The 27,140-nt window shown below is 41.0% G+C and overlaps 2 protein-coding genes across 6 annotated transcripts in view; one reads left to right on the forward strand and one right to left on the reverse strand.

Annotated features, from left to right (window-relative positions):
- Nucleotides 1-27,140, reverse strand: part of caska (calcium/calmodulin-dependent serine protein kinase a) — a 411,874-nt gene that overhangs the window by 182,416 nt on the left and 202,318 nt on the right. For all 4 annotated transcript variants that reach the window (XM_059968272.1, XM_059968271.1, XM_059968270.1 and 1 more), the window contains exon 6: nt 2,343-2,445. In XM_059968272.1, coding sequence (XP_059824255.1) covers nt 2,343-2,445 — 103 coding nt within the window. The remainder of the gene's footprint in view (nt 1-2,342; nt 2,446-27,140) is intronic.
- The window catches only part of gpr34b (G protein-coupled receptor 34b), a 56,476-nt gene continuing 40,911 nt past the window's right edge, over nt 11,576-27,140 (forward strand). For both annotated transcript variants that reach the window (XM_059968273.1, XM_059968274.1), the window contains exon 1: nt 11,576-11,705. The gene's annotated coding sequence lies outside the window, so the exon portion shown is untranslated. The remainder of the gene's footprint in view (nt 11,706-27,140) is intronic.

Raw genomic sequence — 27,140 nt, forward strand, 5'->3', positions numbered from 1 at the left:
ACATCTTTACTGTATCTTCTAAGTGACTCTTTGCAAAGTCTTTATGGGCAAGGCTTTACTTTTTTTTAAGCTAGTTTTTTTCCTTGCCACTCTTCCGTAACTAGCATTTTTGTGCAAGGCCTTTGAGATTGTGGAGCCATGAACTTCATCTCCGGTTGTAGCCACTGACTTTGAGCTTACTCAGAGTGACTGATGGCGACACAGTAGCCTCTCTTATAAATACAATTCTTCTCTAGCATCTAAGATTAGAGGGGCAGCCTGACTGTGGTTTCATAATTTTTCTACATTTTCATGATGGACTATATCCAAGGCATGTTCAGTGCCTTTGAGATGGTCTTGTACCTTTCCCCAGATTTGTGCCTCTCTTTTACTCTTTTCCTGACCTGTCTTGACTGCTCTTTTATGTTCATTTTGGTTTGGTCTGTTGAAAATCTACCATATGGTTGGTCCTTACAAAGAAAGGGGATAATCATTCTAATGAATTCATTGCAAACAGGTATTCTCCAATTTTCTACATCAACAAATTGGGTGAGTTGGTAAGGTAATATACAGTATTGCACCAGAGGAAAGGGGTTGAATACTTTTTCAGCTTCACACATAAAGAACTCAAGCAATGCAATTATAAAACAACAATAATTAGGCAGCCAGGAGAATCAACTGTCAAACACTGGATTAAGTTGATTGCAATATAAATTCTAAATAGTATATAACAATATAGTCCAAAGTGGAGTAGAATCAAAATGAAAATTTAAGAAGAACAGATGTATTCAAAAATTCAAACAAGTTTCACCTTTGCTCTAATTACTTCCCACAGATTCAAAGCTACAAATATTTAGGGAAGAGCATGATCACATTTTGGTTTTTAAGTGGATTCGTTATGGAATATATTTAAATATGCAGTATTTTTTGCAATGGTAGATTTAGTCAAGACTATATAGCATTATATCTGTTTTTACATTAGGCCAATAGTGTATTTCTGGAAAATACATTACATTCAATTGCAAACACTTTAGTTGTTATAGCAATGAAATAATGCCTTTGCTGCACTTAATATCTTGCGCAGATTTGTACTGTATTTATCCAAGGAGATTCTAAATTGAGATATATCTGTGTGCTTTGTATTCTGCACACAGGCCCTCCCCAGGTTATTAGCTTCTGACTTGAGGACACCCGTACATACTACAAGCGTCTGGGGGCAGATGGAATGGATTTGCAAACTGCAGGCATCTTCTGCCTGGTGGAACGGGTCATTTGCGTGTGCCTTATCTCCACACCACAACAATCAGGAGCTGGAATGAGCTGAGCATAGGTGAGAGTGCTGAGCAGACTCACTCGTTCACTCACTGGGTCGTTGGCATCTGCTGTTCCTGTGGCTGCTCACTCCCCCATCACTGTGGCATTCTTCCACACACTGTTCATTTCTGAATTGTGAAAAATTCAGGTTATGAACAGTTCTCAAAAATGGATCTCTGTCATAGATCAAGGCTGTCTGGATAAGATATTCTAATTAGGCCAGTGACTCCTACCAGAGAGTCTGAGGACAAATTACAAAAATGTAAGGTAATTCTTTATTTCTCCCCAATGTCCAAAAGGATGGATGGATGGGCCATAAGATATAAGAGCAGAAGACCATAAGATATAGGGCCAGTTATTTACAAGGATAATGATATGCATCTTACTTGGCTTTACACAATGACAATACAGAAAAAGATCAATGAATATCAAATAATGTGGAACATGCAAAAGTTGAAGGAGAGCAAAATCTGGAAGAATTGCAGAGCTGGATAAGCCTAATGGTTAGGTGTTGGCAGGTAAACTTTTAAAATTCAGCAATCTGGACAAGAATAGGACTTTGTTCCAGTTAATATTCAGGAAAATGATTGTTTTTAGCTCATGGTTCTCAGGGATCTCCAGTGTCATTACATTTCTTTAGACGGATAAAAGGCTATGTCTGCTGAACTGTATTGTTTCTAGTCTGTTTCTGTATAATCAGATTTCTATAACTCACTAACAACATTTTAACTTTATTCTGAGCTGTTAATAGCCTACATTTGTTAGTGTTTTGTTGCTTGGATCCCCAAGATCGCTTATGCTACTCCTCTCTCAGTCTTCACTGTACTGAGTGAGACCTACACAACCAACTTTCCTTTCTGGGCATACTGTTCCTGTGGCACATTCATCACTTGCATGTCCTTTGCATTTAACTTGTACTGCCATAGTTGGTTATACGGTGCTTAGACTGTACTGTCTCACCTGTTCACATTTTTTCTTGAATGCACACTGACTCTGCTGGCATGCATTAGGAATATTCTTTGTTGATGCTTGGATGATTTTGCTCTTACCTCCAGCAACAAGCCCAGATTCTCCTAACTGAATGGCCACTCCAAACCCACCAAGTTTCACAGGTGCTGAATTTTCCTTCGAAGCAAGTAACACGCAGTGTGGCTGCACAAGAAGTAAAAAAAAGAGAACTATTGCAAAATTGAAATTGCTCAGGACTAATTAATCTTTTCAACTTTATTAACACAAAGACTATATTGGATTTGTGGCTTTTTTAATTCAAACTTTGAAGAGGGATGATGTGCAAATCAATAATTACCAACTATTACTTTTAAAAACCTACCTTCCACTTTATTTTGAATGTGATCAATGAAAGAACGTGGTTTATAAACTGGCTGACGCTTTTAGCCCACTAATTCCTGTGTACTCCATTTATAGAATGTGAAAGACGAAAAACAAACTTCTTGCAGCATTGATCATACAGTTCAAAAATACACACTAAAATGGATTTTTCATGCATGTACAATATATAAATTAAAAAATGTAAATTGCATTTTAATATGGTGGTGCCCCACTCCACTACCATCTCCATCTGCACACTTACCCCCACAACCAATGCTTATACATGAACCTACTCCAGAATCTTGCTGACTTTCTCCATGCGCATTTATTAAAGAAGCGAAACAGAAATGCCAAACCAATGATATCGGATCACTTACTGAAGTTGCTTACACAGATATTGAAGCGTATAGTTTTTCAAAAATAAATGTACAAAAATATTTTAACAAGAGATTTATTTTATATACCAATGCTAGAGTCCAAACCTATTGAAGAGTTATACATATATCACAACATTATTGATATAACAAAACAAGTCCAAGCTGGAACTAAATTAATACAACATATATTTTGGCCACTATACGAGAAAAAAAAGTGCCTCAGAAATGTCAGGCAGACAAATTTCACAATTGATGTTGGTTGAGTTTCAAAAACAAATTTAGATATCCTAGTTTCAAATATACAAAGGTGCATTCATTAAAAAGGATTCATCGTTTTCAAACAAACTTACATAATTACACACATAAAACCTTACACAATCACTGTATATGCATGATAATTAACTGATCCGCAGAAAGTAAACTACTAAATAATGTACTGTGGTGAATATGGGCTTCTTGTTCTTTGATTTTGAGGTAAACAAATATGCAACCGATTAGGAATGACTGACATAGTTCACCTGGCACTCACTGATTTAAAAAGTTAAAAGGTCTCCATATATTGGAAATTTAGCTGACACATTCATGTGGAATTGATAGCTTTCAAACAGTCCCTTAAGAGATCACTGCAAATTACAAACTGGCTCGAGACTTCACAAATTTCTGTCCTAGAGTATACAAATGATTCGTTTTTATTTTTAACCATGCATAGGTTTCTGAAAGTTCAGTGGAATGAACAAACTACAACTATAACTTGAGTCAGCAACCTACTGAATCCAACAATGGTCCAAACAGCTCCCTAGCTACATAAATATTTCCTTTCAAAAGTCATTAAGCTACTTCCACCACTTTATAACAATTCATGCCTGACCATGAATTATTACTGAAAAACTGTCATTTTGGCACTAGATTATTTGTCATTAATATTGAAATTTTAGCCTCTGGTTATAAACCCTCCTGGTAGTGAAAATGTGTATTAGTTAGGATTTAGAATTTTTGATATAGCTTTTCTAGACAGCCAATGTAACCAAATTGGCTTTTCCTTGACACCATTTTGGGAAAACTCCTTTCTTAAACCCTTATAATGCTCAATGCATGGCCATAATTTTCTTGAGACTGAACTAGTAATTGATAAATGTTTACTATAATATCAACAGTTTTATCTTCTCTTCATGCACAGTGATTTCAAAACTTACAAGAACTGTTACACTTTGACCAGCATCAGATACAGGAAATATTAAAATTCATTTACACTCATTTTTGTCACAATTGTGAACTAAAAGTATCTCTCCTCTTTGCACTCCATCTTCATAACATAACATAAACATTCCCATTATACTGCAATCTGATGTACAATGTTTCTCTACTTGGCCATTAAAATTAAATTTACCTACAGTTGAAACTTTAATAGGTGATATTGCTTTTCATCAGAATCAGGTGACCAGTGTGCTTTCATAACTAAGCTCTAGATATACAGATATTATTTGACCACTATATTAGTTTCACTATCTACTTGCTGCAGGTAAGATGACAGTTTATATTTTATCCCCATATACCCCTGAGGAAATGGGGAAGTAGAATTGGGAAAAGATGCTCCCAACACCGCTGCTTGGGTGGTACACTCGGCCCTCCTTATCCGCGAGTTCCGCATCCGCAAATTCAACCAACCGCGAATCGAGAAAACCCGGAAGTGCTCTTCCAGCACTTGTTGTTCAAGCATGTACAGACTATTTTTTTCTTGCCATTATTCCCTAAATAATGCAGTATAACAACTATTTTACATAGCATTTACATTGTATTAGGTATTATAAGTAATGCAGTGATGATTTAAAGTATACGGGAGGATATGCGTGGGTTATTGTGGACTGGGATCAAAAAAAATCGGAAGTTCTCTTACTAAGCAAGTTGGACCAGTTAATTCTGGTATTTTTTAGCTTCAGTTAGTCAAAGGTTTGTCTTAGCATATAGTATATATTTTACCTTTCTATGCATATAAAACACTTAAGAACGTATGCTTCAGCGCCAGGCTCGGGAACGGAAGTTCCCACGTTCGATCCAGTGACAGACCGTTATCGAGTGTGCTCTCCATTCGTGCCTGGTTGATGTGGAGAATCAAAAACCCAAAACTCAATAATTAAGCCACTGCGTTGCTTAGTACTAATTGTAGCCTTTCTCACTTTATACTTCAAAATTGTTCCGATCGTTGACCGACTTAGCCTAATGCTTTTACAATGACCGATGGTGTTTCACCTCTTTCCGATCGCTTTATTATTTCCACTTTATTTTCAATCGTGATCGTGATTACTTTCGTAAACAGAAACACTGCTGACTTAGAGGTCTGCCGCCAGGTCCTAATGTCCACCGCACTGAGACACGTTAAATAAGGTTTGGGGTTCCTCTGGGTCTTAAGATCCACCACATTGAGACAGGGTGAATAAGGGACTTGAGCATCCATGTTTTTTGGTATCCGCGAGGGGTCCCAGAACCAATCCCTTGCGGATAAGGAGGGCTGACTGTTGTTTCATGATCCCAACACAATGAAGAAACAACAATACATTTCCAAGTTAGAAATCTGCACATGCAGTGTGATGGCGTTCCCATTTGTCCAACACTCATTCATTGTAATGGTTACAGCTTTAGCAGTGCTATACACGCAGCCTCGACACAGTACTCTTTAAAGATGGCACAGATTGCAACCATTAGGTACGGAGGGAAGGAATTATTTGGATGCTGGATGTATGATAATGAAGCAGCTGCTTTACCCTGGGCTGTGTTCAGCTTCATATTAATGGAGCTGCATTCATCCAGGCCAATGGCAGTCTATTTCTTCATTCCCTAAGCAAACTCTTCCAATGGTAGACCATGGTTGAGGTCTGTATTGCCTGTAATATTCACTACAGCAATTCACCAACACCTCTTTGGCCATAAATCTGATGCTCAGGAGGTGCAGGGCAGCACTATCTGTACACTCCCTCTGAATCAACATCGTAATCTGAAAATACATCACCGTCCTATTGTTATATACAAGTAGTACTCTCTCAATAAAGACTGTCATGGCTCACAGCCATCTTCTTAAAGACAATTAGAAATGGACAATGAATACTGGCTTCTCAGCAATATTCACATGCGTAAATAATAAAGAATCTGAGGAACAATTAAACTGCTGAAATTATCTTCAATTTCATTAGTTGTTTAACAATGATAAATCTATGAGACCCACTAATGCACAAATCCATAATCTTCCAATTCATTTTCAAGTAGGTACAAGTTTTTTATGTCTCTAATTCTTACTGACAAGCAACATTTAGTTACTAGTCAACATATGTACAACCATTATACTATTACAAGTACACCTGAATACTCCAACCATCCTCACTTATTTAACTCTGAAACTTTGCCCGAAAACATTTCAGATTATAATCCTACAAATGGAGCTATGTTATGGTACCTTGCCCAGATGTAAACGTAGAGCTTAAAAATGAATATTGTAGGCATTCAATCATGGGAATCACAACAATGAGCCTAACAATGTTCAAGTGATGGACACAAGTAGACTCCACAAAACTATTTAGAAAGAATTAAATTCCTGATCTGCTTCTTTCTAATTGTGGAGAATTTGAAGTCAACAGAGATGCCACTGCTACCAACGATGGTTGGAACCAGCTAATTTTGCAGTGGTGCAATATCAATTCTGAAACTTTCCTGATCTGTATGGCCAGGAGTTACTGGGGATATTCAGACCAAGATGATTAAACAGTATAATTTCTTTGTATTATGTTATATTTCCAACCATTGGTCTTCCTGCAATACAGCAGTTCAGTTAATATCAAAGCCAACGTGACAGCTTGATTCATTGCACAGGAGCCCTTATTCCTTAAATGATAAAACTTCTCAATATGTTTCCAGCTAATGAGAATTTGTTATAGAAATGTTTAAAAATGTACATGATGAAAATATGAAAACAGAAAACGCTGGAAAAATTCAGTAGGTCAGGCAACATATAGAAAAAGAAACTGTTAATGTTTTGTGCCTGTGACCCTACATCAGAATTAGGAAAGAGCTGAATACAAATTAGCTTTCAGAAGAAAAGGAATTGAAGGATTTACAGAACAAAGGGAATGTCTCTGACAGATTGAGTCAAAATGGAAGCACAATAAGCTGCATGGTCCTTTTAACACAGAACAAGAAAAACTGAATCAATATGATATACAAACAGAGAACGCTGGAAAAACCCAGGTCAAACAACACCAGTGGAAATAGGAACTGTTATTGTTTCAGATGAAGATAACTTACTCTTGTTCTGGCATTCCCTTTGTTACTATTGTTTGGTTAACTATCCTGGCTAAACATTCACACAAGCTGCCAAGTCTTCCTAAAGATTTGATTTTATGAGTCACTGCAACACTCAACTGCAACCAAATCACAATTGAGCTGACACTTTGGATCCAGTTTTGCTTGTGCTCATACTACTACCCGCCACCACAACCTTGCCCAGGATCTGGGTTCAATATTGATCTTAAGTATCATATGTAAGCAGTTTGCATGTTTCCTCAGTGACCACATGAGCTTCCCCTGAGTGCTCTCAGTTCCTCCCTATACCAAAATGTGCTAGTTGGTAGGTTAACAGCTGGTGGGGGGTTTGAATTGAATAGGCCTTCACACTATCCACAACACCCCCAACCGTTGTGTCATCAGCACATTTATTAACCCATCCCTCCACTTCCTCATCCAGGTCATTTATTAAAAACCACGAAGAGAAAATTTGTACAACACACACACAAAATGCTGGTGGAACACAGCAGACCCTTCGTCAGGACTAACTGAAGGGAAAGATGCTAAGAGATTAGAAAGTAGTGGGGGGAGGGGGAAATGCAAAATGATAGGGGAAGACTGGAGGGGGTGGGATGAAGCTAAGAGCTGGTAAGGTGATTGGCGAAAGTGATACAGAGCTGGAGAAGGGATGGGATGGGAGGCCTCGGGAGAAAGAAAGTGGGGGGGGGGAAGCACCAGAGGGAGATGGAGAACAGGCAAACAACTAAATATGTCAGGGATGGGGTAAGAAGGGAGGAGGGACATTAACGGAAGTTAGAGAAGTCAATGTTCGTGCCATCAGATTGGAGGCTACCCAGCCAGTATATAAGGTGTTGTTCTTCCAACCTGAGTTTGGATTCATTTTGACAGTAGAGGAGGCCATGGATAGATGTATCAGAATGGGAATGGGACATGGAATTAAAATGTGAGGCCACTGGGAGATCCTGCTTTCTTTGGCTGACCAAGCGTAAGTGTTCAGTGAAACGGTCTCCCAGTCAGCGTCGGGTCTCACCAATATTTAAAAGGCCACACCGGGAGCACCGGACACAGTATACCACACCAGCCGACTCACAGGTGAAGTGTCACCTCACCTGGAAGGACTGTCTGGGGCCCTGAATGGTGGTGAGGGAGGAAGTGTAAGGGCAGGTGTAGCATTTGTTCCGCTTACGAGGATGTGCCAGGAGGAAGATCAGTGTGAAGGGATGGGGGGGGGGGGGGGCATGTGGACAAGGGAGTCGCAAAGGGAGCGATCCCTGTGGAAAGCAGTAAGAGGGGGGAGGGAAAGGTGTGCTTGGTAGTGGGATCCCATTGGAGGTGGTGGAATTTATGGAGAATTATACGTTGGACCTGGAGGCTGGTGGGGTGGTAGGTGAGGACAAGGGGAACCCTATCCCGAGTAGGGTGGCGGGCAGATGGGGTGAGGACAGATGTGCGGGAAATGGGAGAGATGCGTTTGAGAGCAGAGTTGATGGTGGAAGAAGGGAAGCCCCTTTGTTTAAAAAAGGAAGACATCTCCTTCGTCCTGGAATGAAAAGCCTCATCCTGAGAGCCGATGAGGCGGAGAAAGAGGAATTGTGAGAAGGGGATAGCATTTTTGCAAGAGACAAGGTAGGAAGAGGAATAGTCCAGGTAGCTGTGAGAATCTGTAGGCTTATAGTAGACAAGTCGTCTCCAGAGATGGAGACAGAAAGATCAAGAAAGGGGAGGGAGGTGTCAGAAATGGACCAGGTAAATTTGAGGGCAGGGTGAAAGTTGGAGGCAAAGTTAATGAAGTCAACGAGCTCAGCATGCGTGCAGGAGGCAGCGCCAATGCAGTCGTCGATGTAGCGAAGGAAAAGAGGGGGATGGATACCCATATAGACTTGGAACATGGACTGTTCCACAAAGCCAACAAAAAGGCAGGAATAACTGGGACCTATACGGGTGCCAATGGCTATACCCTTGATTTGGAGGAAGTGGGAAGAACCAAAGGAGAAATTATTGAGACGAAGAACGAATTCCGCTAGACAGAGGAGAGTGGTGGTAAAGGGGAATTGGTTAGGTCTGGAATCCAAAAAGAAGCAAAGAGCTTTGAGACCATCCGGGTGGGGGATGGAGGTATATAGGGACCGGACGTCCATGGTGAAAATAAGGCGGTGGGGGAGAACATTTGTGAACCCTTTGTAATTATCTGGTTTTCTGCATTAATCAATCATATAATGTGGTCTGATCTTCAGCTAAGTCATAATAATAGTCAAAATATCAGATCCTGAAGCCAACTGGAGTCAGTTGGTGGCGGAGACACATTCCAAGGAAGGATATATGGCTGTAATAGCGGGTCTGGGTCAAAATAATAGTCAAAATCTGCCTAAACTAATAACACACTAACAATTGTATTTTTCATGTCTTTACTGAACACATTGTCAATTCACAGCCCAAGCTGGAAGAAGTATGTGAATCCTTGTATTTAATGAATGGTAGAATCTCCTTCAGCAGCAATAAGTTTCCTGTTGCTGTAGATCAGAATTGCACAATGGCAAGGAGGGATTTTACACCATTCCTACATACAAAATAGCTTCAGCTCATCAATATTTCTGGGATACCTTGCACGAACAGCCCTCTTGAGGTCAAGCTACAGCATGTTAATTCGGTTAAGACCTGGACTCTGACTTGGATATTCTAAAACATGAATTTTCTTCTTTTTAAACTATTCTGTTATTGATTTACTCCTGTTTCAGATCATTGTCTTGTCGCATCATTCAACTTCTATTGAGCTTCAGGTGATAGACCGCTACCCCAACATTCTCCTGCAGAATGTCTCGATGCAATTTTGAATTCACTGTTCCCTCAACAATTCCAAGCTGTCCAAGCCCTGTGACAGCAAAGCAGTCCCAAACCATGATGTTCCTTCAATCACACTTCAGTTGGGGTTAGGTGTAAGTGTTGGTGTGCAGTGCCCTTTTTCCTCTGAACATAGCAGTGTGCACTTCTGCTAATAATTTCAACTTTTATTTCATCTGTCCACAGAACATTGTCCCAGAGGTATTGTGGGACATCCAGATAGTCTTTTGCAAACTTGAGATGTGGGCCAATGCTTTTATTTTGAGAACAGTGGTTTCCTCAGTGGTATCCTTCCATGAATTCTATTTTTATTCAGTGATTTTCTTACAATGGACACATGAACAGAGACTTTAGCAAGTTCTAGACATTCCTGCAGGTCTTTTGCTATTTCCCTTGGGGTTTGACCCCCTTCAACATTTTACACTTGCTCTTGGTGTGATCTTTGCAGGATGCCCACTCCTAGCAAGAGTAGCAACAATACTGAATTTCTTCCATTTGTAAACAATTTCTCTTACTGTGGACTGATGAACACTCAGGTGTTTAGAAATATTTTTGTACCCTTTTCCAGCTTCGTGCATCCCTACAATTCTTCTTCTAAGATTCTCTGAAAGTTGTTTCGATTGAGGCATGGTGAACAGAAACAGATCTTTCTTGAGAAGAGCAGGCTCTGTCAGTAACTTGACTTTGTGTATCTGTTTTATAGGACAAGGCATCTCTACAACCCACACCTCCAATCTCATCTCATTGATTGGAACACTTGACTCCAAATAGTTTTTATAGAACATTGTCCCAGAGGTTCACATTCTTTTTGAACCTAGACTGTGATTGTTTAAATGGTATATTCAGTATTGACGAGGAGTATAACTTTGTGTTATTAGTTATGGCAGATTATATTTGTCTATTATTGGAACTTAGATGAGGACCAGATCACATTTTATGAGTAATTAATGCTGAAAACCAGGTAATTGCAAAGTGTTCAGAAGCTTTTTCTTGCAACTGTAAGCTGACACGGGCAGAGCACAATACTAAAAAAATGCAGCACTAATGTAGGTACAAAGTTTGAGAGAGATTAAAACAAGGATCCACATGCCACCTTGGTGATAAGAAATCTGTTGTGAGAAACAGGCACTTGTCTTTATCAACATATTCGATCACCAGGACTGATACTACATTATTGCTCCACCATCTTGCTGCTGTGTGAGATGTTCAAATTTCCTATCTTACTTCAAAATTACTTGTTTTGACTGTGAAACATTTTGGGAGATCATAAAATGTAATGTAAATAAAATCATTTTTTTCACCTGTCTACATTTAAGCTAAAAATCTTGAAAAGATAATGCTGAAATCTTTAGTCTTAAAACATATTAATACACCGCATCCGGGGGAAAAGGACACAGATGCAAATAGTTAAGTTGAGGCTTCAGCAAAATTACTCAAGAAAGGAAATCCACAAACATTGACCAGAAGTGAAAGAGGAATAAGCTACAGTTAAGCTTCTTTGAAATAACCTTTTATGCTAGGCATCTGCATACAAAAAGTCAAATTGAACTGACTCCGATTATACATAGGACTTTACAGGTATGTGATTAACTTTATTCATGTAATATTTGATTTCTATTGGAATTGGTTTATTATTGTTCAGAGATGCAGCAAAGAACTTAAATTTTGAATGCTATCCATACAGATCAATTCAAAATGCAAGTACGAGGTAATACACTAGGAAAAGCAGTAACAGAGTGCAGAATGTAGTGTTACAGTTGCAAAGCACAGTGCAGTTTGACAGTCTCTGAAGTATTTCTTTAAGTACGCAGATTTCTTGACTGCTCATCATCAGTAAATAAGATTGTAAACTACACATCAGATGACTGCTCCCTTGATTAGAAAATTGAGCACATTACTATACTACAAAGAAAGGTGGGTTAAGCCAATAACAACAGATCAGTCAGTCTAATATCTGTTATCACAGCAATTTTAATTAAGCATGATGGAAACTTTTTATTTAATCAAAGAGAATCAGCACAGATTTATAAAAAGTAATTGAAGTCTTATGAAACTCATGGAATTTTCTGAGGCAATTCAAGTAGTGGTGAAGAGTTTATCTACTGATGTTATTTATTTGGACTCCAAAGAAGCAGGAGATAAATTCACACAAGACTAACTGGTGAAGCTGAACTTCATTAGGTTGAAATATAGTTGGTTAGGAAATTGTGTGACATGAGCAAGATGCTCTCAAAAATTCACCATATTTGTTTGCAGCATTAGTGATGTAGTTAAATGCATTTAAGATTACTGTGTTGGCACCCTTCCCTTGGACAATATTGGTGGCGTGGAGAGGGGAAACTTGCAGCTTGGGCAACTGTCGGTCTTCCAGCCCAGGCTTGCGCCCTGGAAACTTTCCTACACACACATTTAAGGTTACTGATGACAAGGATCAGCGACATCATAAAAATGATTAAGTTGCATGAAAATAATTATGGATTACCCAAATATGCAAAACTGTTGCAAATGGATTAAAATATGGAGAATTTATTGTCATCTAATTTTGCATTTAACAGTATTAAAGCACTTTCCTGTGAACTCAATTAAACAATCATCATAATTTCCAGCTTCATGTAACTGAACATGGATGTTTTGCACACCTGTACCCTCCACTTTTCCCTTTGAGTGAAGCATGATTATAACCAGTTGCATGTAGTTTTCAATCGCACCGCAAATTTGACCAGGCTCTTCAGATCATGACTCATCATTGCAACACTGACACATTTTCCAAGTCACAGCCATTTGAGGTAGCATTATTTTTTTCTTTGCTTGTGGTACCTGGATCTCACATCAGATGGGTGGATCCTGGGGCCAGCCACCCAGATTTCCAAACTTCTGCTAAGTGATTGATACTCATGCATCCATCACCTGTGGAAACAGGCAACACTTGGCCTACTGGGCCAAGTCATATGTTGGTCTAACATAATTCTACGATTAGTACACAGGAATTTGTAGGTTGTCATTTTCTAGATGTTGATAAGCTCAAATCAATGGAAGCAAAGGCGCCAATATACTGTAGCTAGGGTGCCTCAGACATTTGCACAGTACTGCTGCCACAAAAAAAAATCAGATTTCCGACATATGTGAGTGATGATAAACCTGATTTTGATATGGGTCTCTATTGTGGACTGAGAGTGGGAAGAATTTAGGGAGATGGGAATTATGGTTGGGAAAAGGGGGAAGGGAGAGGGAGGGAGCAGAAACACCAAAGAGGCATCCTGTAATGATCAATAAATCAACCCCTGGCAGCCATCCTCTGTCACCCACCCCACACCCTTTCAAGGCACTCTACCTTCACTCCCAACATTCTTTGTTCTCAAACTCTCTCTGGTCCACATTAACAAATATGGTACTTTGCAAAAGTCCTTGGCACACTAGCGATATATATGTGCTGACAAACAAGAAAAAATCTGCAGATGCTAGAAATCCAAGCAACACACACAAAATGCTAGAGGAACTCAGCAGGATAGGCAGCCTCAATAAAAAAAAAGTAGTTTTGGGCCAAGACCCTTCAGCAGGACTAGAGAAAAAAAGATGAGTAGATTCAAAAGTGGGGGCAGGGAAGGGAGAAATATAGGTGATGGGTGAAACCCGGAGGGGGAGGAGTGAACTAAAGAGCTAGGAAGTTGACTGGTGAAAGAGATAAAGGACTAGCAAAGGGGGATTCTAATAGGAGAGGACATAAGACCATGGGGAGGCGACGGGCAGTCAAAGAGATAGGGTGAAAGCGGGAAAAAGGGTTGGGGAATGGTGAAGGGGGAGGGGTCAACACCAGAAGTTTGAGAAATCAATGTTCATGCCGTCAGGCCGGAAGCTATGCGGACAGAATGTAAGGTGTTGTTCCTCCAACCTGAGTGTGGTCTCACTGTGACAGCAGAGATGGCCATGGATTGACATATTGGAAAGGGAATGGGTAGTGCAATTGGTAGTGAGGGAGGACGGGCATATGCATCACTTGTTCTGCTTGCAAGGGTAAGTGCCAGGAGAGAGATCAGTAGGGAGGGTCAACTGGACAAGGAAGCCACCAAGGGAGCAATTTCTGCAGAAAACATAAAGTGGGGAGGGGTGAAGTGGAGAGAAAGATGTGCTTGGTGGTAGGATCCTGTTGGAGATGGAGGAAGTTCTGGAGTATTATGTGCTGGACACAGAGGCTGGTGGGGTGTAGGTGAGGACATGAGGAACCCTATCCCCGGTAGGGTGGTGGGAGGATGGGGCGAGAGCAGATGTGCGTGCAATCGAAGAGATGCAGTTGAGGGCAGTGTTCATGGTACAGGAAGGGATGCCCTCTTTTTTTGAAAAAGGAGCACATCTCCTTTGTTCTGGAATGAAAAGCCTCATCCTGAGAGCAGATGTGGTGGAAGAATTGAAAGAAAGGGATGGTGATTTTACAAGTAACAGAAAGAGGTATAGTCCAAATATCTGTGAGAGTCTGTGGGTTTATGATAGACATCAGTAGTTGAGCTGCCTCCAGGGATAGAGACAGTGAGATCAAGAGAGGGGAGGGAGGTGTTGGAAGTGGACCAGGTAAATTTGAGGGCAGGGTCACAAGTTGGAGGCAAAGTTGATAAAATTGATGAGCTCCGTATGGGTGCAGGAAGTAGCACCAATACAGTCTTTGATGTAGCGTAGGAAAAGTGGGGGACAAACACCAGTGTAGGCTTGGAACACAGACTGCTCCACGTAGCTGAGAAAAAGGCAAGCATAACTGGGACCCACGCGACTGCCAATGGCTACATAGTCTGCTTGAAGGAAGTGGGAGGAGCCAAACTATTAAGAGTGAGGTCAAGTTCTACAAGATGGAGGAGAGTGGTGCTAGAGGGGAACTGGTTAGGCCTGGTGTCTAGAAAAAAACAAAGAGCTTTGAGGCTTTCCTGGTGGGGGATGGAGGTGTATAGGGTCTGGACATCCACAGTGAAAATTAGATGATTGGGGGCTAGGGGTAATGTATATAATGTGCTTATGATTTTTTTAACTGTATATGCATGGCTCCAAACGGTAGCCAGGTTATGGGCTACAAATTACAACTGAAGAAAGAAAAGGCATTTTAAGACAGCAATGTTATGATAAGCACTGGAGATTTCGTTGTGCAGTTCAATTGGGAAAATTAGGTTGGTGCTGGAGAGAATTTGTAGAATGACTGTGAGACAGCTTTCCATTGGGAAAGGCTATTCTGGATTGGATTATAATGAACCTGATTTGAATAGGGACCTTAAGGTAAAGGAACCCTTAGGGGAGCAGCGATCACAATATGATAGGCTTCACCCTGCAATTCGAGGGGGAGAAGTTAAAGTCAGATGTATCAATGTAACAATGAAGTAAAGGTAAATATAGAGGTATAATAGGGAAGCTGGTCAAAGCTGATTGGAAGGGGGCACTAGCAGGGATGATGGCAAAATAGCACTGGCTGCATTTTCTGGGAGATATTCAGAAGGTGCAGGATAGATACATTCCAAAGAGGTGGTAGTATTCTCAAAACAGGATGACGTAACCATGGCTGACAAGTGAAGTCAAAATCAACATAAAAGCAAAAGAGAAGACATATAATACAGCAAAAATTAGTGAGAAGGCAGAGGATTGGTACACATTAAAAAAAACCAGAAGGCAACTAAAAGTCATAAGGCAGAAAAAGACGAAATATGAAGGCAAACTAACCAATATCATCAAAAAGGATACCAAAAGCAATTTATCAGATAAATAAAGACTAAAAGAAGTGACAGCAGCTAGCGCACCACGGGAAAATGTTGCTGGAGAGGTACAGTAGTAATGAGGGGATAAGGAAATGGCGGATGAACTTAATAAGCATCTTGCATCAGTCTTCACGGTGTAAGATACAAGCAGTATGTCAGACATTCAAGAGTGTCAGGGGCAGAAGTGAGTGCTGCTGCTATTACAGGGCAGAAGGTGCTTGAGAAGCTGAATAAATCATGTGGACCAGGTGGACTACACCCAGAGTTCTGAAAGATATAGCTGAAGAGATTGTGGAGGAATTGGTTATGATCTGTCAAGATCCACTGAATTTTGGCATGGTTCTGGAGGATTGGAAAATTGCAAATGTCACTCCACTCTTCAAGGGGGGGGGGGAGAAGAAGAGGGAAATTGTAGGCCAGTTAGCCTAATGTCAGTGGTTGGGAAGATATTGGAGTTGATTATTAAGGATGAGTTCTCAAGGTACTTGGAGGCAGATAATAAAATAAGCCAAAGTCAGCATGGCTTCCTTGAGGGAAAATCTAGCCTGATAAATCTGTTGGTATTCTTTGAGGAATTTTTGAAGTAGGATAGACAAAGGAGAAATGGTGGATGTTGTGTACTTGGACTTTCAGAAAGCCTTTAACAAGCTGCAGCACACAAGGCTGCTTAACAAGAGCCCTTGGTATTACAGGAAAAATTACTAACATGTAAAGAGGTTTGGCTGATTGGCACGAGAAAAAGTGGGAAAAAGGGAGCCTTTCCTGGTTGACAGCCAGTAATTAGTGGTGTTCTGCAGGGAGTCAGTGTTGGGATTGCTTCTTTTTACGTTATATGTTAATGATTTAAATGACAGAATTAATGGCTACATGGCCAAATTTGCAGATGACATGAAGGTTGTTAGAGGGGCAGGAAGTGTTTAGGAAACAGGGAGGTAGCAGAAGAACTTAAGATAGATTAGGAGAATGGGAAAAGTAGTGGCAAATGAATAAAACTCATGCACTTTGGTAGATGGAGCAAAAGCACAGACTACTTTCTAAACAGGTAGAAATTCAAAAATCCAAAGTGCAAAGAGTCCTTGCCCTTTCTAAAGTTCAACTTGCAGGTTGAGTTCATGGTGAGGAAGGCAAATGGAATGTTAGCATTCATTTTGAGAGAACTAGAATATAAAAGCAAATATGTAATGTTGAGGCTTTATAAAACACAGGCAAGACCTCATTTGAAGTATTGTGAGCAGTTCTGGTCCCCTTATCTGAGAAAGGACGTGCTGACATTGGAGAAAGCCCAGAGGAGATTCATGGGAATGTAAGATTAACTATAGGAGGAGTGCTTGATGGCCCTGGGCCTGTACTTGAAGTTTAGAAGAATGGTGGGGGGGGGGGGGGGGGTAGGAGAATCGGATCTCATTGAAGATTAATGAACATTGAAAGGTTTAGATCCAGTGGATGTGAAAAATATGTTTCCTATGGTGTGTGGGGGGGGGGGGGGGGTCTAGGACCAGAGGACACAGCCTCAGAATAGAGGGGCATCCATTTATAATGGACAAGGAGGAATTTCTATAGCCAGAGGGTAGTGAATCTGCAGAATTCAATGCCACATGTGGTTGTGGAAGTCAAGTCTTTGGGTATATTTGAAGCGGAGTTTAATAGGTTCTTGTTTAGTCAGGGTATGAAAGGTTACACGGAGAAGGTGGGAGAATGGGGTCCACCCAACAATCAAAGTGCTGTGCATAAATAAACCTCACTTCACTCTACTCAGTCAAAATACTCACAGTTATTCTGACCACCCTGAAGTTTGCAGCAATGAAAACAGCTGTCTATGCTCTACAGCATTGCTCATTCAGTACAAACTTCTGGATCCACTGAAGATCCAAGTCCATTATATTTAGGAATTTCACACATTTACAGTATGTAGTATTTCTGCTGTTCTTTAATATTTCTTAATTGTACACATTTTTTTTTGTGTTCTATCGCTGAGCAGCAGTGAACCACCTGATTGGCCTAGTTCTGTTTGGGAACTAGTTGACTTGATCAGCATTTCTGATCCGGCTATTGTTCACAAATGCACTTTAATAAAACTTGTAAAAAAATGTACAAAGAGTTGAGCAACACAATTTATTCCTTTGGTGTGCATTAGGGACTTGATACTTATAAAGCAGCATTTCCGTGCCAGGTATGCGTGAGCATTGCAGTTCTACTGAAATAATGCTGTAAAATGAGGAAGTGGTTGGAGAAACTGATGCTAGTTTGCAGCAAGGCCCAAGGACATCAATATTCTATTACTTTCAAATGTCAAGCCATTATGTAAAAGAGAAAAAAACCTGAACAAGGTCTCTTGAATGTCTACCTCTCAGTTCCCATGAGGAGTTGTGCCTGGTGTTTATTTTTTCAAGCATTCGAACTTTATTTCCAAAGGTTACAGTGTAGTAGTTGCATAAGAGAACTAGACATTAAAAAAGTGGTTACAAGGTTGTTAAGTTACCAATTAAATTGGTGTTACTGGCTAGTTCCATTTTCAGATGCGCAGCTATATGTAAAATGACTCTTTAAAAGTTTAAACGATTATTTAAAAATTTTTTTTTGCTCAGCATAAAAAAATTTCAATTTCCAGATACATTTACATTTCTTCCCCTCACAGATATCAGCTATCAGAACACTTCCATCATAATATAGACATCACCACAACATCCTATACAAAAGCACTTATTAGTATAGCAGACAGGTTTACATCCACATATTGCAGAAAAAGTTGCCATATTTTATGAAAACTGTTTCTGAGTGTACCATACATGTCAAAAAGTCCAAAGGAATGTATTCCATGATTAATTTACAGATATCTTCCCATGTTTCAGCTGTAATTCCTACTCCCAGCTCTTCCTCCCAGACCCTTCCCAGCTGCTCAGCCTCTCCACAAGAATGTTCCCTCAGGATGCTGTAAAAAAGTACTAATGGAGATCACCCTCTTTTCTATGTCAGAACTATAGAAATCAGTTAACAATTTTTTTCTGTATATAATCTCTTAACTGAAAGAAATGAAAAAGATCCTTGTTGAGTATGTTAAATTTCTGTACTATCTGACTAAAAGACATTATCGTTCCTTCATCAAACAAATCTCCTAAATGGAAAATACCCTTTGAAATCCAAAGTTTAAATTCAGAATCTATAATGCCAGGCTGAAAATCTGGACTGCTGGTTATTGCAGTGAAGGGTGATATTTTCGCTGTGTTGCCCTCAAATTGCCTCACCAACCTCCAAGCCTTGACTGTATTAATTGTTACTGGATTGCGACAATATTCCTTAACTAGTTTCATCTTATTGAGGAAAAGCAAATTAATAAGAGAGCATTTTGCTTGTGAAGCTTCAATGTCTAGCCAAATTGAGGAGGGGTCCCTGCAAACCCAGTCAACCACATAAGATAAAAAGGAACTTAACTGGTATTTTTTGATGTCTGGAAAATCCAGACCCCCTAGACTACTGGGAAGCTGTAACTTAGACATTTTAATACAGGGTCTTTTTTTCTTCTAGATGAAAGAAACAAACCAGCCATTTATTTTTTTTAAAGTATTTGTTGGGTAAAAATAACAGGAATCATTCGTATTGAGTAGAGCAGATGAGGAAGAATGTTTATTTTGAGCAAGGATATTCAGCCAAGCCAAGAAATGGGAAGAGTGCTCCATCGCTCAAGATCCTGTTTGATTTTGTCAAATAACTGTGTAAAGTTAGCTTTCAATGATTGATCAAACATAGGAGTGATAAATATGCCTAAGTAAACAAAACCTGTCTACGACCATTTAAAGGGGAAAACATCGAGTGTCAGGTACCTGCTGCAGATTCCCCAGAGGCATAGCCGCTGATTTAGTAAAGTTGATTTTGTAACCTGAAAAGGTGCTAAATGAATTGATGCACTGTATAAGGTGGTGCACTGATATAGCAAGGTTTTACAAGAAAATTAAAACATCATCCGCATACAATGTAATTTTATGTGCCTTTAGTCCTATGCCTGGAACAGATATTTTGGGGTCTTGCCGAATAGCCTAAGCCAATGGCTCGATCACTAGTGTGAAAAGTAGTGATGATAAAGGGCAGCCCTGCCGGCTGCCCCTCAGAATACTAAAATTATCTGACCTAATACCATTAGTGAGAATCACAGCCAAAGGGTCATTATAAAGAACCTTCACCCACTTAGTAAAATTACTGCCCAAACCAAATTGTTCTAAAGTGAAAAAAAGGTACGGCCATTTGACACGATCAAAGGTCTTTTCTGCATCAAAGGAAACCACCAAGTTGTCCACTGCCTGTTGCTGACATGCCTGAATCACATTAAGTAATCTTCTGATATTGTTAGATGATCTACGGCCTTTTACAAAACCCATTTGATCCTCTTTTATGATAATAGATAACACAGTTTCTAATCGCAACTCTGAGGTTTTAGGTAAGATTTTAAAGTCAACATTTAACAATGAAATAGGCCTATAGGAGGCACAATCTTCAGGGTTCTTTCCTTTCTTAAGAATTAGGGAGATAGTAGCTTCTCTCAATGATGGTGGGAAGACAGTACAATTAAATGCATGATTGAACATGTTTAGCATATAGGCTCTGATAAAACCCTGTGAACTCTTCATAGAATTCACTCGTGAGTCCATCAGGACCAGGGGCCTTCCCACCTTGGAGCTGTCTCACAGCTTCCTGCATCTCATGTATAGATAACGGAGCACTGAGGAGGGACTCTTGTTCAGAGGAAATGCCTAGGAGATCTAAATTCCCGACAAAGGACTCCTAGATTGCCCATCATTACATTGCTCAGATTGATACAGTTTAGAATAAAAATTCTTAAACGCAACATTAATCATTTTAGAATTACTAGTGAAGGCTCCTGTCCCATCCCTAATTGAAGCAATAATCTGAGAGGCATTTTTCTTTCTAGCTAAATAAGCCAAATACCAACCTGTCTTTTCACCATATTCAAACAATCGTTGTTTAGCAAATATCAATTTTCTTTTGGCTGCTTGTGTAAGTAAAGAGTTTAGTGTGCAGCGTAGGGCTGTGATATTCTGTAACTTAGCTGCAGAAGGCTTATTAAATATAATCTTCTTCAGCTGCCGCAAGCCTTGCTTCCACTACGTTTTACTGTTCTGCAGCTTGTCGTTTCTTTCTAGCAGAGTAGGAGATAATTAATCCCCTTGCATAGGCCTTAGCAGTTTCCCAGAGCATCGATGGATTACTAGCTGATTTGGAATTAATAGGAAAGTTTTGAATTCGGAAATAGTCTATAAATTTTTTATCTTTTAGAATAAAAGGATTCAGCCTCCCATGTCTAGATTGTGCTGAATTATCTTTGGGCTTAATATTTAAATATACTGCTGCATGGTCAGAAATAGCGATATTTCCAATTGTGCAGGAGCGTTTGGGGGTTAGAGAAAAGTCTATTCTGGTGTAACACTTGTGTGGATTACTAGCGCCTGGTGTTTGTTTAAAGAATATACACAAAGTTGGTGCACTCCTTGGTGATAACCCACCATTGTGGAGGTGAGAAAATGTATTAAAGAATGATTATGGGAGAAAAAATGGTTGTTGTAAAGCAGTCAGTCAAGATAACTCGAGGTGATAAGAGTACTGACAAAATGGAATAGTTGTGACAATTGTTAAGTTAGTCAAACCTGAAAAGGCAGTATTTTGCTAAAGGAAGATGTAAACTATAGATCACTTATGACATCAAAGTCACAGAATGATGCAGCATGGAAACAAGCTCTTTGGTCCAACTAACCTACGCGAACCAAACTGTATGAATACAATTCCATTTGCCTGTGTTTAGCCTATGTCCCTCTAAACTTCTCCTCTCCCCAAAGATGCCCTTTAATCATTGCAACAGTACCTGCCTCTACCACTTCCTCTGTAGGCTCATTTCACATACCCACCACCTTCTGTATGATAAAGTTGTCCCTGAGGTTCCATTTAAATCCTTCCCATCTCATCCTAAATCTGTATTTTTAGTTTTTGACTACCCTATCCTAGGAGAAAAACTGTAATTATTCATATTGTAGATAGCCTTCATGATTTCTCATAGCTCCTTCTATATTGTCTATTACACTAGCAATTTTGGTGCTTCCTACAAACTTGCTAACCACACCAAATATATTTTCATTCAAATTGTTAATACAGATGATGGACAACAGTGAACCCATCACTGATACCTGCAGCACACTGCTGGCATAGAACTCCATCCTATAAAAACAGACTCAACTACCACCATCTGGCTCCTTCCACCAAAGCACATCAGAGCAAAATTAAGGCAGTTGGCCCACTGAGTCTGCTCTGCTATTTCATTATGACTGATCCATTTCCCTCTCAGCCCCAATTCTCCTGCTTTCTTGCCATATCCCATCATGCCCTGACTAATCAAGAATCTATCAACCTTTTCCTTAAATATACCCAATGACTTGGCCTCCACATCTGTCTGTTGCAATGAATTCCACATTCATCACTCTCTGGCTAAAGTAATTCCTCCTCATCTTGATTCTAAATGGATTTCCATCGATTCCAAGGCTGTGTCCTCTGGTCCTGGACTCCCCTACTATAGGATACATCCTCTCCACACCCACTCTGTTAAGGTCTTGCCCAGAGCCATCAAATGCTCCCTATATGAAAAGACATTCAATCCCGAATAATTTTTGTTAACATCCTCTAGACTAATGGTCGCCAACCTGTTGATTGCGATCAACAGGTTGATCTGAGACCTTCTTAGTAGATCCCGAAAAAAAAAGAAAAATAAGTAGACAAATACTGTTAAGAGATTGTTTCCGGGTTGCGGGGTTTAACTTCCATTCTTTCTGCCCAGTGCGCATGTGTGTAGGGCCCCTGCCACGCACTATACAGTGTACTTCAGTGGTCTCCAACCACCAGGCTGTGAGTTAACGATATTGTGGTAACTTCTACTTTACAAAAGACCACTCAACAATTTGATGGCTAAAAGAACACCTTTATCTGGGACAGCAAATGATATTTATAATACAGAGGTTTCCAGGTACCTCGTGCGGCATGGGTGAAGGAACTATATACAATGCATACCAGGAGTGAGAAAAGAGTGGAAATAAAAACCCTGCAAACCCGGAACCCGCCTCTTGTTACCAACAACTTCCCGACTGGTATTAACTTACTTTTAATAATACTCACATTACAACAGATATGATTTGTCATATGAAACGATATGAGTCAGCTGCACCTTTCCTCATTCCCTGTCACGCTAACTGCTGAACTTGAATGCACGCGAGGTCATCAGTCGCCTAAACGCAGTGATAACTTCGCGCCAGGGATCACTGGTTGTTCTCGGGAGGCCGGCGAGAAGTGCTGTTGCTACTGGCCTGGAGCGCGGACAGACGAGTGCCACCTCTAAACCTGTTTAGCACAGCGAATGTTCGTGGGGAACCCGGTGCTAAAATATTCGCAGACGACCTAAGTAGCAGAGCAGCTACCTCGCTGCGATCTACCCTCGAGCCAAACTGTTGTCGGCTGATAGATCCTACCGGGGGGGTGGGGGTCCTGTCGTATTCCTCCTCGGTCAGTCAGTTGCTCTCTCTGGACTGCGACTGCCACGGGGACCTCCGGCCCTCACCTTGTCCTCTCACCCCACCCACAACCAGCTGCACCTGGCCAAGGCGTCTGGCAGCGGACGAGCGGGAGGCTGGAGTTCGGGCCTGGAGTCTGTCTAATGAGGCAATGAAGTCCTCAAAACTGCTTTGGTAGCCTGAGTCCAAGCATCCTGCACTTAAAGACAAACCCACTGAGTTTTATCAGCGGAAAAAACCTGAGGAAGTGGGATAGAAGCTAAGTGCTGAGAGCCACGTAAACTAAATTGCAGAATAGACTGGACATAATGAACCTCCTTTGAATATCGCTGTATTTTGATCATGATTAACCCTCACCCCCCGTCAGCCGGTCTGCAAGAATATTGTCAATATTAAACCGGTCCGCGGTGCAAAAAAAGGGTGGTGACCCCTGGTGTTCATACATTAATTCTACTTCCGGGTTGTGGGGTTTTACCTCCGGTCTTTTCTGCTTGTTGTGCATGTGTGTGACTAACCGATTTGGTCGATCTTGCCTTTCACTAAGGCCGAGGTAGGGGATCTTGGGCTTAAAAAGGTTGGTGACCACTACTCTGGATCCTCTCCAATGTCAGCACATCCTTTTTTAGATAAGGGGTCCAAAACTACTCACGATACTCCAAGTCAGACATCACCTTTGCCTTATAACATTACATCCTTGCTTTAATATTCTAGTCCTCTCAAAATGAATGCATACATTGCACGACTTCCTCACGACTGACTCAACCTGAAAACTAACCTTTAGGGACTCTGCCTGAGGACTTCCAAGTCCCTTTGCACTTCAGATTTTTGAATTTTCCGTCCATTTAGAAAATAGTCTATGCTTTCATTTCTTCTATCAAAATGCATAACCAGTCACCTCCGGACACTATATTCCATATCTGCCACTTATTTGCCCACTCTCCCAATCTAACTGTTCTTCATGAATGAAGTTCTATCTGGCCTGTCGGGAAGCTGCCTGGTCGAGGGAAGTGCCTGATGTGAAAAGTGCCAGTCTTTGGCGAGGAGGCTGAGGGAAGAGACTACGCCAGGCACAATTGGAGAGAGTGAAGACATGACCGCTAAGCTGATTCAGTGTGCTGTGTGCATGATGTGGGAGGTCAGGGACACTGATGGTGCCCCCGGCTGCTACAGCTGTGGAAAGTGTGTCCAGATTCAGCTTCTGAAGGAGCATGTTGCAGCACTGAAGAAAGAACTGGATGACCTCAGGTTTATCCGCAAAAACGAGTGTTTTCTGGACAGGGCCTACAAGTGAGGTCTTTACACCGAGGATACCGGAAGAGAGAAAGGGGGCAACTATGAGGAAGGAAAGGATGCTTGAAGTACAGGAGACCCCAGGGGATGTACCTCTCGTAAACAGGTTCACCCTCTTGGAAGCTGTCAGGACAGAAGATATTGCCAGTCTGAGAGGCGGACAGGTCTGCGAGCCGAAAATTGGTGCAGAAGCAGAGCCGAGGAGACAGACATCAGGAAGAGCCGTGGTAGTAGGGGACTCCATAGTAAGAGGTATGGAAAGGGGTTTCTGCGGCAACAGGCGAGATTTAAGGATGGTGTGTTGCCTCCCTGGTGCTAGGATCCAGGACATCACAGACCAATTGCAGGCAATCCTCAAGGGTGAAGGTGAACAGCCGGAAGTGGTAGTGCATGTCGGCACAAATGACATCGGGAAGAAGAGGAAGGACACTCTGCAGCGGGACTTCAGAGAACTTGGAAGAAGGCTGAAAAGCAGGACTTCCAGGGTTGTTATCTCTGGTTTGCTTCCAGTTCCTTGTGCTGGAGAGGGCAGGAACAGGGAGATAATGGATCTGAATGTGTGGCTGAGGAACTAGTGCAGGAAGCAAGGATTTACATTTTTGGACCACTGGGATCTGTTTTGGGGTAGGGATGAACTGTACAAAAGGGACAGGTTGCACCTTAATAGGCGGGGGACCAGCATTCTGGCAGACAGGTTTGCCACTGCAACATGGATGTGTTTAAGCTAAGTAGTGGGGGAGGGGATGAACTGGAAATATAAGGATGGAGTTAAAGGGAAAGTGAAAATAAGAAAAGTTAAAAAGGACAACAGAATCAACGGAGTAGAAAGCTCAAGAAGAGATCATACAGTATGGCCAAGTGAAATAGGAATTGATATGAAAGGAGAGGGGAGTAATGAATTAAAAGTATTATATATGAATGCACGAAGTATAAAGAATAAAGTAGGTGAGCTTGAGGCTCAGTTGGAAATTCACAAGTACGATGTTGTGGGAATAACAGAGGCACGGCTTCAAGCGGACAGGGCCTGGGAAATGAATATTCAAGGATATACATCTTATCGAAAGGACAGACTGACTGGCAGAGGGGGTGGGGTGGCTCTGTTGGTGAGGAATGATATTCAGTCCCTTGCGAGGGGGGACATAGAATCAGGGGATGTAGAGTCAGTATGGATAGAACTGAGAAATTCTAAGGGTAAAAAGTCCCTAATGGGAGTTACCTACAGGCCCCCAAACAGCAGTCTGGATGTAGGGTGTAAGTTGAATGAAGAGTTAAAATTGGCAAGTCACAAAGGTAATGTCATGGGGATTTCAACATGCAGGTAGACTGGGAGAATCAGAATGGTACTGGACCCCAAGAAAGGGAGCTTGTGGAGTGCCTCCGAGATGGATTCTTAGAACAGCTTGTACTGGAGCCTACCAGGGAGCAGCTAATTCTAGATTTAGTGCTGTGCAATGAACCGGATTTGATCAGGGACCTCGAGGTAAAGGAAGCATTAGGAGGTAGTGGCCATAATATGATATGTTTTAACCTACAATTTGTGAAGGAGAAGGGAAAATCAGATGTGTCAGTATTACAGTTGAACAAAGGGAACTATGGAGCTATGAGGGAAGAGCTGGCCAAAGTTCAATGGAACAATACCCTAGCAGGGAAGACAGTGGAACAACAATGGCAGGTATTTCTGGGAATAAAGCAGTAGGTGCAGGATCGGTTCATCCCAAAGAGGAAGAAAGATCCTAAGAGGAGTAAGGGGCGGCCGTGGCTGACGAAGGAAGTAAAGGGCAATATAAAAATAAAAGAGAAGATAAGAGAATAAAAGAAAAATAACATAGCAAAGATGAGCGGGAAACCGGAGGACTGGGGAGCTTTTAAAGAGCAACAGAAGATAACAAAAAAGGCAATACGCCAAGAAAAAATGAGGTACAAAGGTAAACTAGCCAAGAATATAGAGGATGATAGTAAAAGCTTCTTTAGGTAAGTGAATAGCAAAAAAATAGTTAAGACCAAAACGGGGCCATTGATGACAGAAACGTGTGAATTTATTATGGGGAACAAGGAAATGGCAGATGAGTTGAACAGGTACTTTGGATCTGTCTTCACTAGGGAAGACACAAATAATCTCCCAGATGTAACAGTGGCCAAAGGAACTAGGGTAAAGGATTAACTGAAGGAAATTTATATTAGGCAAGAAACTGTGTTGGATAGACTGTTGAGTCTGAAGGCTGGTAAGTCCCCGGGACCTCATGGTCTGCATCCCAGGGTACTTAAAGAGGTCTAGAAATCGTGGATGCATTGGTGATCATTTTCCAATGTTTTATAGATTCAGGAACAGTTCCTGCTGATTAGAGGGTGGCTAATGTTGTCCCACTTTTCAAAAAAGGAAGAAGAGAGAAAACAGGGAATTATAGACCGGTTAGCCTGACGTCTGTGGCTGGAAAGAT

The sequence above is a fragment of the Hypanus sabinus genome, chromosome 4 (genome assembly GCF_030144855.1).
Source record: "Hypanus sabinus isolate sHypSab1 chromosome 4, sHypSab1.hap1, whole genome shotgun sequence".
Classification (NCBI taxonomy): Eukaryota; Metazoa; Chordata; class Chondrichthyes; order Myliobatiformes; family Dasyatidae; genus Hypanus; species Hypanus sabinus.